At 47.4% G+C, this 15,755-nt stretch overlaps 1 protein-coding gene across 1 annotated transcript; it reads right to left on the bottom strand.

Annotated features, from left to right (window-relative positions):
- Window positions 1-751: 751 nt before the first annotated feature.
- Window positions 752-13,258, bottom strand: LOC124079725 (nuclear RNA export factor 2-like; the record flags this gene model as incomplete). The annotated part of the gene is made up of 20 exons (XM_046425405.1): window positions 752-1,013; window positions 1,141-1,201; window positions 3,743-3,925; window positions 4,679-4,751; window positions 5,334-5,376; window positions 5,471-5,583; window positions 5,707-5,765; window positions 5,900-6,007; window positions 6,148-6,203; window positions 6,289-6,357; window positions 6,742-6,778; window positions 8,259-8,368; window positions 8,551-8,658; window positions 8,778-8,866; window positions 11,728-11,797; window positions 11,930-12,010; window positions 12,127-12,231; window positions 12,345-12,428; window positions 12,702-12,855; window positions 13,069-13,258. Coding segments are annotated over 20 exons (1,838 nt in total), but the record flags the coding sequence as incomplete, so codon positions are not given.
- Window positions 13,259-15,755: the final 2,497 nt, after the last annotated feature.

Raw genomic sequence — 15,755 nt, 5'->3', positions numbered from 1 at the left:
TATAAAAAAGGACTGGGGATGTAGATCAGTGGCTAAGTGTCCATGGGTTCAATCAATGGTAGAAAAAACAAAAGTCATAGATATGGAGGATCTTCTTCCAATTCTGTGAAGGATGTGCTGGGCATCCTGAATGGACTACTCCTTCCACACCAACTGTAGGTGCTAACAGAAGATTCCTAGGAGAGCAGCCTAAGAGGAGAGGGTGGGATAGGCATGTGGGGTAGACAAACGGAAGCTAGGGCAGAGATGCAGAGAGGCCCGATTCCTATTCAGCTGTGCAAAAACAAAAAAACAAAAAAAAAAACAAACAAAAAACAAAGCTGAACCTGGTATGATGTATGAAAATCTAAAAATATTAGGAAAGAGAAGTAAAATATGTCAGCCCTCAAGTACCTCCCTATTTTGCTTTGTTCCATGCCTCAATCATTCCTTGTTTCCACAGCCCTCAATAGCCAGAAAGCATCCCTTGAGAAGCCCCCATTGTGACAGGTCACATGGCTGCTTCTGCAGGCCTCCGGGGAGAGCATCTCACAGTCTCACAATCTCCAAATGCCAATCACTAGAAGTAGCATGTGTCTTTTCTCATGAGGATTTAGTCACAAACTGTCTTGGAGCAAGCCTGATGGATCTGCTTAAGAACAGCCAGGGTCTACGGGATGGGAGCGGAGGTGCACAGGGCCTTTTGGTCCTGGCCCTGTTGGCTCATGCCTGCGTCAGGAGAGAAGAAACCCAGGACACACAGCACACAACATGCAATATCACGCTTTATTGTAAAGATAAACAGCCATCTTTGGTGGGGAAAACACACATAACAACTAGCCATTTGGGAGGTTATGTTACCTGGCCTACAAGTTAACTCTGACTTCTTAGTCAGCCAGACCTGCAACCCCAGCAATGAGCGTGGACTTAAGTTGGTGACAGAAAACTACGATGTACATGAAGAGGAAGATGGCATCCAAGGGCTCCTTTCAGGACATCTGTTTGAAGGCCTCCCCTGGTATCTTTCCCTGGTTCTGGAGGGAAGGGGTCAGGATGTCAGAAGAGGCAGGTGCCCCAAGTTCCATGCCTAGGCCACATGGTCTCTACCTTCCCAATGGCCTAGAGACATCATCTTTCACCCACTTGAACCCCAGGCCTCACCTGGAGCATGGTGAAGACCTGACCCGCTCTGATGTAGTTCCACTGGTTGTCCTCCAGGCACCTGCAGTGGGACAAGAACAGGTGGTCTCCATTACTACCACAGGACAGACACGCTGGCCACAAAATGCCACCTCTTAACCTACGCTGCTCTTTTTCTGGGATGCACGTGCCAGAATGAGGACCACTGTAATGATGAAGAAAGATGTTGTGAAAACGAAAATGTCTGTCATGAACATTCATGCTCACCCAAATTCAAAGCAGAAAAATAGGGGTGTTCAAAAGCATAAAGGAGCTCGATCATACTGATAAAGGAAAGATGCTCAAGAAAATAACAAATTGAAATTCAAAGAGGAAGACTGGCCGATTGTGTCTGAATTGAGATATCAGATATACATTGCAGCACTTACTTTTTTAAGGTACACAATTCAGTGGTCATGTAGCACAGTCATAAGATTGTGCAGCCATGCCACCTACCCGATTCCAAGAGCTTTATATCACTCCCCATTTTCCCTGGCAACCACTATTCTGCTTTTTGTCTCTATGGCTTTGCCTATCCTGGACATTTCATATAAGCGGAACCATACAATATGTGGCCTTTTGTGACTGTTTTCTTCACATAGCATGATGTTGTCAGGATTCATCCTTGACATAGCATGTATCAGCACTATGTTCTTCTTAACGATTGAATGATATTCCGCTAGATGTAGTACCATATTTACCTATGCGTTCATCAGCAAGAAGGCATCTGAGCTGTTTGTACTTTCTGGCCAATACAAACAATTCTGCTACAAACATTTGAGTAAAATTTTTTTGAGTTCACGTTTTTATTGCTCATGGTATATATACTTAGGAGTGGGATTACCAGGCTATACAGTAACTCCGTGTTTAACTATCTGAGGAACTGCCAAAATGTTTCCCCCAGAGACTGTTCCATTTTATATTCCCACCAGTATAATGGGAGATTTCCAATTTCCCCACATCTTCAGCCAAACTTGTTCACTTTCATTTTATTAATTAAAGCCATCCTAGTGGATGTGAAGAGCCAACTCATTATGGCTTTGCTTGGCATTTCCCTACTGACTAATGATGATGAGAAATTCTTCAAGGGCTCTGTGGCCATGTGTGCATCTTCTTTGGAGAAATGCCTAGTCAAGTCCTCTCCCCATTTTCCCTGGGATGTTTGTCTTTTTATGGTGGAGTTTTAAGAAACGTTCATGTGTTCTTGCCAGATGTGTGATCTGCAAAACTGTCTCTCATTCTGTCAGTTGTCTTTGCACTTTCTTGATAGAATCCAATGATGTACAAAAGCTTTTAAATTCTATGAACTCTAGGAAGTCCAATTTACCTATTCTTCTTTGTTTCCTTGAGCTTCTGCTGTGTACCTAAGAAATAGTTGCCTAATTCAAGGTCATGATGATTTATACCCATGTTTTCTTCTTTGGGTTGTATAGCTGTGGCTCTGTAAGTCCTTCATCACTTTCAGTCACTGTTTGCTTACAGTGTGACTTGGGAGTGTGGGTCAAAATTCATGGCTTTGCAAGTGGACATCCAGTCATCCTAGTGCCCCTTGTTCAAGCCTTTTTGATTTTATAACCCCATGGCACTTTTTCCAACAGCCCAGATGATAGACAATTGGACCATAAATGTAAAGGTGCATTAGGTAGACTCTCAGTTCTTTTCCATAGAGTCATGTTTGTCTGTATGTTGGTACCACAAGGTCTTGATGGCTACAGCTTTGTAGCAGGTTTTGAAGTTGGTAAGTGTGAGTCTCCTAACATTGTTCTTTTCCTTTGAAACTATTCTGGCTATCCTGCATCTGCTGCATTTCCATATAAACATTAGGATCACCTTGTCAACTCCTGCAAAGGAGCCAGTGGGGATTTTGGTAGGGGTTGTGTTGAATCTGAAGATTCCTCTGGACAGCACTGGCACCTTACTGACATTACGTCTTCCACCCTGGGAACATGAGGTGTCTTTCCCCTTACTTACATCTTCTTTACTTTTTTCTTCAGCCATGCTTTGCCAAAGATTTCAGCACATGTGATTTTACTTTCTTTGATTACATTTGCTCCTAAGTGTTTTACTCCTTTAAAAAATTTTTTTTAGTTAGTTGTAAATGATCACAATATATTTCTTTCTTTCTTTCTTTCTTTTTTTATGTGGTGCCAAGGGTCGAACTCAGTGCCTCACCCGTGCTAGGCAAGCACTCTACCACTGAGCTACAGGCCCAGCCTTGTTTTACCCTTTTTGATGCTATTGTAAATGGGCTTGTTTTCTTAATTTCATTTTGGATTGTTTACTGCAAGTACATAGAAATACCCATGAAATTTGTGCATTGATGTTGAATACTTGCTGAACTTGTATATTTGTTCTAGTGGCTTGTCATGATGGGTTCTTTTGGACTCTTCATATGGAAGGTGATGACATTTGAGCATTATACTATTTTTGATATACTTTAAATACTTCAGTAAAAAAGTGTGCTACCTTTTTCATGGGCCCACTTTTACTGTGCAACAAATACCCACAGGTTTTTCCCCAAAATATCCTGGGAGTTTCCATTATTCACTCCCCTGCCCCACTCACATTTATACCCAACACTCACTTCTGAGACCACTCAAGTTTCATCCCAGACTGGATGGAGAAAGCCTGCACAGTTTCTTGCTGCTCTTGGGAGAGGGTGGACATGAAGCTGGAGCAGTGTGTGGGCATGGGGATGGAGAAGGCACTTTGGATCTCACCAGGGCTGGCATCCCTCACAATCAGCTGGTCATTTACGATGCACAGGCTGGAGAGAGAAAAAAAATAACAAACACTCCCTGAAACAACTGGCCAGGCAGATAACCCCACACTGCCTACCTCCTTAACCACTGCCACACAGCATCTGGATTCCTCCAATATCCCTACTGTAGCTGCCTCCCAGATTCCTAGGCTCCTACCCATAGTGCCCACCTTTGGAGACATTTTGTACCAGCTTCAGTGGTTTTGTAGATTTTTTTTTGCGGGGGGGGGGGGAATACTGGGAATTGAACTCAGGGGTACTCAACCACTGAGCCACATCCCCAGCCCTATTTTGTATTGTTTTTGTTAGACACAGGGTCTCACTGAGTTACTTAGCACCTCGCTTTTGCTGAGGCTGGCTTTGAACTCGTGATCTTCTTGCCTCAGCCTCCCAAGCTGCTGGGATTACAGGCATGTGCTGCCACGCCCAGTGGACTTGTAGATTTAACCCCAATGCATTTTCTCCTACACAGCAGCCCCAGAGCCTGGGTACTCTTGTCCCCATTTTCAGAGGAGGACAGTGAGTCTCACCGAAAGGTCAAGTAATTTGGACCAAGGACATAGTGAGTGTTGGGATCAGGAAGAGAACTGTCATTCCCAGTTAAAAGCCCTTAGTCTTAACAACTAGGCTAGACTGCTCATTGGATCTACCTGTTGGTCTTCCACTATGTGGAGAATATCCTGAGGACTCTGCCACCACATTCCTATACCACTGGTCCCAGGCTGAGAATGGTGCTCTCACCCGCCCCATAGCACTCACCTCGAATTGCTGCCAGGAGTAGCAACGAAGGTCCGGGTAAAGGCATGAACACATCCCTGAGACTTTCCTTCCACTTCAAGGACAACAAACAACACTCCCTTGGAGTTGCACATGCTTTACACATGCTCAAACAGCATCCCCCAGTCGGGCTCTTCCACTGGAGGAGGCCAGACCGAGACAATTGTTCACTTGGAGTCAGGAGGGCACGGCAGGAATGGGGAAGACAACTGGAACAATCCACTCCCAGCGATAGGGCCCCTACCACATGTTGGGCCCTGTGAAAACCTCTTCAAAAGTTCACTTGATCTTCATCTCACATCTGCCCAAGAGATGGGTTCTACTAGCCCCATTTAAAAAATGGCGAAAAAGAGAGGTCAAGTAGTTGGTCCAAGGCCACAGAGTAAGGACCTGGGAGGAGAGCCATGGAACCCCACAGCCTATGTCCCTAACACACACCGGAGCTGTGGGACAGACAGGCACAGACCACGTTCAGACCAGGATGCTTTGTGGGCAGAGTGGGAGCACCGAGGGAAGAGCCCCCAGGGAAGAACAGGAAGGAAAGGCCTAGAATCAGGGAAGCTGGGAGAGTTCTGAGAGGGTGCCCACCCAGGGGAGGGAGCAGCAGGCGATCTGAGGGGGTTGTATAGACACTCACCTTCCTTGAACAAACCATTCACAGAGAAGCAGAGCATTGTTTCCTGAAAGGGGGCAATGCAGGAACTCAGGATCTGCTTAACCTCCTACCCACCTCCAGCTTTCTGGTCCCACCCCAGGGAGGAAGCAGGTGCTCACCGTCTGGAACCACATGTCCACCACAAAGGAGCTGAGGTCATGCCGAGTCTTGGGCAACACGCAGAGGGTACCCAAGATGTCATGTTTTGTGTGCTTCAGTTGCTTCCACTGGTCTGTAGAGGACAGGAGAAGCAAAGATGAGGGGGGCTGCCACACCCTTGCCCTTGACCCCCGTGACTGACCCTTTGACACCCCCTTATGCTGCCGCTGCCCAGTCTTCCCCATCACACACTTACAGGAATTCCTGAGCTTCCTCATATTCTTGCTATCCTTGATGAATTTGCACAAGCTGTTCCTAGGAGAAAAAGAGGAGCAAAGGATCGTGGTCCAGCCAGTGCCGGTGTGGCAAGGAGCTGGCATGTGTCTGCGGGGATGTGGGGGGAGTCACAGTGCCCCAGACCAGGGTCAGAGCTGATCACAGATACTCACTGGGCTGAGTCCTTAGGATGGAAGAGAATGGTCAGAGAGAAGCATGCCTTGTTGTGATAAGCACTGAGGAGACCCTCTCGATCTCCATGGTCATAGATCAAGTAATACCTGTGAGGGAGCAAAGAGGACAGGCTAACTCTGTGGCTGAGGGCCCACAGGAGACCAGAAAACTCCTATGTGCAGACCTGTGCTATGGTAGTCCACACTGTCCCAGGCCTTCCCTTCCTCAAGGTCTCAGGGGAACTTACTCTTGCAGGAATTGCAGAACTAGATTCTTTAAGGTCTCAGTTCCTTTAGACTCTTCCTGGAATTAAAAGGTCATTCTAGTCTCTGTGGTGGCTAAAGCCTACCCTGCAACACCCCCATCTCTTTTGGTGCTTCTTTCTCACCGTGCAGGGTTTTATTAACTTGGGGGCATCAAGGTCGACGACAATTGGTGTGGGTAACTCCTGGCCATCCTTGAGAAGGGAAGAGGAAGTCAACAGTGCAGCTCAGGGTGGTGGCACTGCAAGAGCAAGGAGTTGAACAGGCCCAAGGGGAAACAAGGGACAGAGGCCACGTATAAATAGGCCCTGGAAAATCCATGGGTGAGATCACACTTGGTGTCTGCATCATGAGCTCTTGGAAATCTCTACCAGTATATGCACCCTGTGAGTGGGTGTGTATGGGTGTGTGCACGTGTGTTCTCCCTAGGGAAAATGTCCATGCCATGGAGAATCCATGCCCTTTAAGAAGGATGAGGGTCTGGTGCACACGTAATCTAGGCAAGGCCCACAGGGCCTGGGGCCAGCGGGGAGGTCAGGCATGTGAGTAAGGAGACAAGACTGGAAGTGCGTACTTACCAGGCGTAACAAATTGGGGAAACAATCCTGGATAGCACTGTGCAAATGAAAAATCTAATGAAGTGAGGTGACAGTGGAGGGTTGTGCACACTCTCTCCCTCTTGCTCTCTTCCCTCTCCTTTCCCCTGGGTACCTCCCATCTACACTGGCCTGACCCCCCTCCTCCAGGGCCCACCCTGACTCCCTTACCTTCTTCCAGGTCCCCCCATGGAAGGCTCTGAAGGGAGCAGGGAATGGGGTGGGAGACCAGGGCTCTGCTACTGTGCTGGGTGTCCAGCCTTCCGTGGGGCATGGCCTGGCCAGACCAAGACCAGATCATACTCTCGCCTCCCAGGATAGGATGCTGGGTGGGGTGGGGGTTTGGTGAGTGAGACAGGCAGGGGAAGGCAGGGGTATGGCCACAGAAAGGGAATAAAGGTAGGGGAGGGAGAGACGGTGATAGAGGAAGCAAAGCAAAGGGAAGGGGAAGATGCTGCCCTGGTGCTGGAGGTCAAGGTGGAAGTGAGAAGAAACCAGCTGCCCTACTGCAGCCCATTCCTTCACCTGCCCCTGGCTGGCCCTGCGGCCCCAGGCAGGAATGCAAACATGTACCTGCTGGGCTCGGGCCCACAGCATGCAGGTTCAGCCTCTGTCTCCCGTGTGGGCCCAGAGGGGGCCAGGTATGGGAAAAGGAGCTGCCCCCAGGGGAGGTGTCATTCCCAGCACCAGTAGTGAAGAATCAGGCACCAGCTCAGCATGTGACAGAGGGTCTGTGGCCCCCTCTTATGAGCACCAGGTTCCCTCATGGTGGTTCCTGTGCACCGGTGCCTGTCTGAGTCAGTGTCTTGCCCAAGGAAGCATCTTGACTTGGGCTACCAGGGCTGCTCTGAGGGACGAGGTTGGATGTGGGATGTGGAGTGGGGGAGGGAGCAGCAGTGCCCCTGAGCAGCCTGTGCTCCCGCCTCCTCCTCCTCCTCCTCCTGCCCCTCCTTTGCCCTCTGCCTTCCCCTCCTGTCTTGGGAAGGCCTCTGCTTGCTGGCAGTGGCCTACCTCTGGCTCCTTGACTCAGGGAACCCAAGTTTCTCCCCAAGGAGGAAACAGTTTCCACCAATGGCCTAGAGGAACAGATGTTGTGACGGTAGCCACCCAGGGCCCGGGCCCTCACCACGGGGCATGAAATCTCTCCTTGTCAGCCTGGGATAGGAAGGGGAACCTTTTTGGAACATGAGAAGAAGGGCCACTCATAGGACAGGGGAGGGAAGCCCAGCCCCATCTTCGGAGGGCTTGCTGGAGGAGGCCAGTGCAGAGGGGCGGGAAACACACCCCAGTCCAGCTGAAAAAGGGGAGCAGGTCGCAAGAAGGAAAGCAGACCTGTGGGCACAGCTTAGGGACACAGATAGAGGAGAGGGCGTGGCCTGTGATCCTTCCAGAGGGCCAAGGTTGCATCCTCCTGCAGAGGTGGACTTCAGGGGGAGCTCAGGCTCCCAAGAGGCAAAGGTCCCCAGGAAGGGTGACAGGTGTTACCAGGCATTATCTACCTTACATAAGCAGACTGCTCTGGGAAGTCACTGCACAGAGGGTTCCCTTCTAGCCACAGCTCTTCCAGCTCCATCCCTTTCAGCTTCTCCAACTCCTTGGAGGTCCTCAGCTGAGAAAGATGGGGAGGGAACCGGTTAAGGAGACCCAGGGAGAGAGGGACACCTGGGAACCTGCACCCAGACTCTGGGACCCTCACTCCAGTTGCCTTTGTCTGCCTCCTGCCAGCACCCTGCTGTGCTCTACCAGCCACCCTCAATGCAATTTTGTTTTCATCTGGCTCTCTCTTCTCACCTCATTTTTGGAGAGGTTCAGGATCTTGACATGGGGGGCTTTCTCTACAATGTCAGACAGGCCATCCAGCTGGTACAGTTTGTTGTTTCGCAAGTTCAGGGACAGCAGCTTGTGGGAGGAAGCATAAGAGTGATGGGGACTTTCTAGCACCTGGTGGGCACATCTGCCCTAAATGCCATCCCTTCCACCCCTCTATCTAAATACCCGCCCTGGGCCTAAGGTCTCACCTCTGGGAAATTCCTTTCAATGATCTGCAGGGTAGCAAACATGCAGTTTCTTCGATTCAGGATCATGTCAATGTCACAGCCCACCAGGTCTTTGGGAAGCCAAGACAAGGGAATCAGAAGGGTAAGAGGGGTCCAGCTGGATCAGTGCCAGCACAAACCCTCCCCACATATGATTGAAGAAGAAGAAGGAGGAGGAGGAGGAGGAGGAGGAGGAGGAGAGCTCAAACTATCCCAATTTGCCGCCGCCGACATGATTCTATATTTAGAAGACCCCCAAAACTCTACTGGTAGGCTCCTGGAACTCATAAACAAATTCAGCAAAGTAGCAGTGTTTAAAATCAACACCAATAAATCAATCATATTCTATACACCAAGGATATTGGCTGAAAGAGAAATCACGCATACTATCCCCGTTACAATAGCCTCAAAAAAAAATAAATAAATAAAATGTGTGGGAATCAACCTAATAAAAGAGGTGAAAGATCCCTATAACAAAAACTACAGAATTTGCTAATGAAAGAAATTGAATTAGACTTCAGAAAATGGGAAGATCTCTCACGTTCCTGGATAGGCAGAATCAATATTATCAAAACGGCCAAGAGCATTATACAGTTTTAATGCAATTCCCATAAAGATCTCAATGACGTTCTTCACAGAAATAGAAAAACAATCATGAAATTCATTTGGAAAAACAAGAGGCCCAGAATAGCCAAAGCAATCCTTAGCATGAAAAGTGACACAGGAGGCATCACAGTAGCAGACATTAAATAATACCAAGGAGTTATAGGAATAAAAACAGTATGGTATTGTCACCAAAACAGACATGAAGACCAATGGAACAGAATAGAAGACACAGAGACACACCCACATAATACAGTTATCTCATCCTAGACAAAGGCACCATTAACTTACATTGGAGAAAGGATAGCCTCTTTAAGGAGTGGTGCTGAGAAAATGAGAAATCCATATGTAATAGAACGAAATTGAACCCCTCTCTCTCACCCTGCAAAAGACTCAACTCTAAGTGGATCGAGGACACAGGCATTAGACCAGAGACCCTGCACTTACAAATAGAAAAAGTAAGCCCAAGTCTCCAACATTTCAACATGTCAGTCCTCAAGAAGACTCCAAAAGCGCAAGGAGTATAAATCAAGAATCAACAAATGGGATGGTATCAAGTGGAAAAGCTTTTTCACAGCACAGGAAACAATCAAGAACGTGTACAGAGATCCTACAGATGGGGAGAAAATCTTCACCACCAGTACCTCAGGTAAGGTGTTAATTTCCACAGTATACAAACAACTCAGAAAAGTGGCACCCCCTTTCTCCACAGAAAAGCCCTCTTCACCATGGCTGATTTTAGGACTGTCAGCAAAAGAGTCCCTGAGAAAGAGTCCAATGTAGATAAACTTCCTATTTTCATGTCGCCCTGTTTACTTGGCCACTGGCCGAGAAGATACCAGCACTCCAGGTGCTGGGCACCCCCTTACTAGTTTTCACAAACGTATCCAGTACAGTACTTTGAAGAAATGTGCAAACAAGGCCTCTGGCCTTGAGCTGGGCTTCACAGAGATGTCTACATTTTTAAGATAAGTTACAATTGGGCTCCATGGTAACAGCTGGCAGGGGGAGGAAAGAAAGGGGAGAAGAAGCTCTCCCCTTCTCAAGTGTTGTCCTTGAAGAGTTAACTTGCCCACTTGCCCAGAACAGTGAAAGAAAAAGCTGCTATTATGTGAACTTCTGCAGACTGTGAACTTCTGAGCCCCTCCCCTTACACACTGGGTATAAAACTCTGAAACTCCCTGAACTCAGGGTTCAGGGGATTAATTGATTTCAGCAAAAGCTGTGCCCTCTGAACCTGACTGCAGCCAAATAAAACTATTTCCTGCTATATTCGGTGCCTTGCCTCATTTGTCCCTACAACATTACCACTCGAAAAATAAATAAACCAATGCATAAACGGGCAAAGGAACTGAACAAACACTTTACAGAAGAAGAAATATGAATGCTCAAAAGGTATATGAAAACGCGTCCAACATCTATAGCAATTAGAGAAATGCAAATCAAAACTACACCGAGATTCTATCTCCCTCCAGTCAGAATGGCAATTATCAAGAATGCAAGTAACTATAAATGTTAGCGAGGATGTGGGGAGAAACGTACTCTCATACATTGCTGGTGGGACTGCAGATTCGCGCAACCACTATGGAAAGCAGTACGGAGAGTCCTTAGAAACCTTGGAATGGAACCACCATGTGACTCCGTTATCGCACTCCTTGGTTTATACCTAAAGGTCTTAAAATTGTTAATAGCATACTACAGTGACAAAGCCACATCCATGTTTATAGCAGCTCAACTCACAACAGCCAAGCTATGGAAGGAACCTAGGTGTCCTTCAACGGATGAATGGATAAAGAAAACATGGTATATATACACACAATGGAATATTACTCAGCCATACAGAATGAAATTATGGCATTTGCCCGTGAATGGATGGAACTGGAGAATATGATGCTAAGTGAAGTAAGCCAATCCTCCTCCCAAAACAAAGGCCAAATGTCATCTTTGATTTCTGGATGCTAACCGCAAACAAGGGAGGTTGGAAGGGGAATAACAGAAATCCCCTGGATTAGACCAAGGGAAACAAAGGGAAGGGAGTGGGGAGCAGAAAAGGAAAGACAGTAGAATTAATAGGACATAACTTCCCTAGCCTTGTATTCGTATATATAACCAAGATAACGCCACATCCTGTATGACCACAAGAGAGGCATCCTAAGTAGAATAAGTTATACTCTATGTACGTATAATCTGCTAAAATGCATTCTACTCTCATATGTATAATTTAAAAGAGCAAATAAGAAAAACCCTCCCCAAGCTGAATCCCTACCTCCTCGTCCCAGGAAAACCCCTCTGCCCTCACCTGCCCTAGAAGTACTGTGGTCGGTAATACCTGGATCAAATCGGAGCTTCTGGAGGTTGAGAGCTTGCTGGGAGACATCATATCGTTTTCTCATGGTCAACTGCAGAGGCAGAGATGGAGAAAGTGGCTCTGAGGCTGTGTGGGGGCGTGGTGACAAGAATCATCGTGTCAGGAGGTGAGAGCAGGTAGGATCTGGGGAGTGGGCACACAGCATGCCTTGAATCTGCACTACCTTTAGCTGCTCCACTTGTTCTGCTGAGAACTTATTCTGCACAGAGTAGGGTACAGCAGAAGGGCTGACTAAGACCAATATCTGTGGGAAGGAGAGGTAGGGTCAACAACAGGCCCACTCATCCCAAAGACGACAACCAGCCCCTAGTCCATCCTCCCTCCCCAAGACATGGTGCAGGGACAGCCCCTAGCACACACCTTTACATCATTGTCATCGCAAATCTTGTAGCTGACATCCTTCAATGCCGAGGCCGTGCCTGCATCCCGGACAAAGAACCGGGCCCGATTTCTGATGTAATGGAACTACACAGGCAGTGAGGGCAGAAGCAATGGTATCAGATGACAATGGCCCCTGCTGAGCCAGGCCTCTCCCCCTCCCCTGTGCCCACTCAGCTGGCTCCACCATCCTCTCTTACATCGACCGGGGTGAAGGGGACACTGCAATGGCCCTGGATTGAATTCATTAGCCATGCCTTGTCATACTTTCTCCCATATGGAATCTAAGGATAAAAAGAAAGAGTCAGAGCAGAGGAGACAGCAAGGAATTAGGATGGAGGACAGACCCAGCCAAGTGCTATTTTCTTGCCTAGCATTAAAAGACTTCTAAAGCATGAGTCCATGTTTCTGCACTCAATACTGATTTCCAGAATCCCCTTTCTTTCCATTCAGCTCTCCTGCAAGTGGAGGTGTTTAACAGATGCTGTTTAATGTCATTTTCCTTCTTTCAGGTTCCAGAAGAGCCTACTTAATGCAGACCTTTCCAAGACACTCACTGTCACTTTGAACCATCTCCTCTTCACTCCATCTCGTATCTCCTTCCCCATTTCTCTCCCTCGAGTCTTTTTCTCTCTCCACAGAGTCACATGGGTAGGCTCTTCATCATGCCATTTCCCTCTCCTGTGGTCATGGTGGGCTGAATAAGGTGTGCTGGTGAAGGGGGAGAAGGTGGTTTCCATCAATGCTTAGGAAGGCTTCTACACCCCCGCCCCTCCTCCCTGATGCCAGGGTGAGAATGAGGACTGCTCTACCAGGATATGCCTCATCCACTGTTCTTCAGTTTTCCAGTGAGAGAAGAAAAGGAAGGCCACACAGAGTGGTCCAGGGGCTGCTGCCCACAACCCAGGCTGCCTGGTCACTTACTACCTGACTTGGGATTCATCATGGACATCCCTCATCCCCATGTTCCCATTATCCTCCTGGAGGCATGAAGGTGGAAGCTCATACCCAGTATGCTCATAATGAAGCTTCCTCCTGCCAGAGTTGCTCCAGGACAAACTCCCACATCTCTTCCTTCCTTGAAGGGTACTGCATTTGTCCCTGTATTCTGAAACTGGGAACAAAAACACAGGTATAAAGACACATCAATGGTCCACTTACGATGTACCGCATCTTGGGCTAACACAGCGGAAGGACAAGCAAAGTGTCAGCCTGCCCCAAGAAGCAATCACACCCCCCCCCAAAGCAAACTCCTCTGTCTGTTCAGATAGGAGTGCTTTATCTCACAGGTGATGCAATTAGAGGAGACACGGTGGAAGAGGAAGCAACTCTGTTGGACCTTTTACTACATGGAGCAGGACTGAAAAGGATCAGGGGTGCATCTGCCCTTGGGTTAGGCTTCACACACATCAGGCAGCTGTCCTACCCCTGCCTTCTCTGAGGCTTCTCCGATTGCCACCAATGGCTGGGAGGCAAGTTCTGTCACCTGCCCAGATCCAATCAGCCCCCAGAACTAACTGTGAACAATCAGCTAGCTGAGTGAGCTTCCTTTGCTGGTGTAGTAAAAGCTTTAATGAGGGTTGGGAGGAATCCACCCTCGCCCTCAACAATACTCCGCTTGAAATATTCAGAGCAAGCTTTCCTTCTGCACAGCCTGCAATGCTTTCAGCCGAGGACAGGACTCTTCCTAAACTCTATGCTTCTGTAACAAGGGTCTGAATGACAAACTGGAATGAGCAGCTTCAAATACAATCCCCAAATGTGTGGGGACTTTCCTGTTCTCTCTGTTATTGATTCCCAGTTTGATTCCAAATGGGCAGGGAATGTCCTCTGTATGACTTCAGTTGATGTAGATTTGTTGAGGTGTGTTCGGTAGCAGAGAAGATGCTCTCTCTGTGCAGATGGTTCAGGCACTTGAAAAAGATCCCAATTCGCCAATTAAAATTGTAATCATGGTAGAAAGGAGATCAGTAGAGCAGAGCGAGCAGATCAGAGGGAGGGAGGAGGAAAGGGAAAAGGAAGGTACTGGGGAATGAGACAGATCAAATTATGTGCATGTCCAAATATGGCATTCTGAATCCTGGCATCGGGTGATATTTGCACCAATGCACCAATGAAGATATTTCAAAAGGGTACTCTCCCGATGTTGATTACTTACATCCTGTTACTGTATCATATCACGCAGGTCTTGTATATCATACCTGCTTTGCTGCCCAGGAATGCCAGAGTATGGAGTACTGAAGGCCCCAACTCTCGCTGTAGATGTAGCTATTTCTCCATTCAGGTCCATCAGTGTTGTTTTTGTTGTTGCTGCTTTTGCTGTTTCAGGTACTTTGAGTCTCGGTACCTACATACCTAGCATCATTAGTACATAGTATGTATGTAATACCCCTCTCTGTCTCTCCTTAATTGTCTTTGATCTGATTTTGAGTGTGTTGGACAATGCAGCCTGAGCCTCAAGGTGTGTGTGTGTGTGTGTGTGTGTGTGTGTGTGTGTGTGTGTGTGTATAAATACACTCATATCATTTGGATTGTATCTGACCCTGGATTTTCTCCTAGGAGTTGCTATTGCTTTTCAATCCCCACATTCCCCACCCAGATAACGAATTCATCAGGTGGAAAGACTTGAAACATTCTTTTCTTCTTTGTTTGGGGGCAGGGATGGCATCTACAGAAATAAGATACTCTCAATTCCCTCTCCCACAGGTAGACTCACTGGGCTTATTTTACTGATGCCAGAGTTGACTGAAAACATGTACCAGCAGAAGGCAATATTAGTGCTTTGGTGGAGATGGGGATTAAGGTAGCCAGAACGTCAGAAAACAACTTGCTCTTAGGCTCTAACCATGAAGATTCCCTAGGTGTGTGAGTTATACATTTCATGATTTAATGATTCCCATTGCCTCAGGACACAGTTATGGATAGAAACTGGTCCATTCCTGAGCACTCTGCGACATCCTGATGAGGACCAGGCCTCGGGTGAACACCTCCTAGGGGCAGGAGGGAGGGGCGATCATTGCTTTCACACAGTGAAATCCACTGAGTGACCTACTCTCAGCACAGTCCTGTTCAACTTTTCAGACTCTCCCTGTTGGGGGTAAGGCACTGGAGGTGAAATTCCATGTTAGTACACCATTTGACACAGATGTTGCACTTGCCCAGCTGCAGAAGTTTGCATGTATCATGGAATATTCTTTTTCTCTCCCACTCGACAGCAAACAGATCAAGAAATTCTCTTGGCTTTATGTTTAAAATATCCCAGAGTCAGGTATGGTGCTGGATGCCTATAATCCCAGTGACTTGGGAGGATGAGGCAGGAGGACTACAAATTCCAGAGCAACCTCGGCATCTTAGGGAGATCCTGTCTCAAAATTTAAAAAAGGGCTGTGAATGCTGCCCCATGGTAGAGCTGCCCTGGGCTCAATCCCCAATATTGAAAAAAAGAAAACACAAAAATAAAGCAAAGAAAACATCATACCACATGTATATATATTTTATTTTTAATTTTTTTTTGTTTTTAGTTGTTGATCAACCTTTATTTATTTATTTATATGCGGTACTGAGAATCGAACCCAGTGTCTCACACATACCAGGCAAGTGCACTACTGCTG

The sequence above is a fragment of the Marmota monax genome, unplaced genomic scaffold (assembly GCF_021218885.2).
Source record: "Marmota monax isolate L192 unplaced genomic scaffold, Marmota_monax_Labrador192_F-V1.1 WCK01_AAM20220418_F8-fsc01625, whole genome shotgun sequence".
Classification (NCBI taxonomy): domain Eukaryota; kingdom Metazoa; phylum Chordata; class Mammalia; order Rodentia; family Sciuridae; genus Marmota; species Marmota monax.
This window is presented reverse-complemented; position numbering and strand designations above follow the sequence as displayed.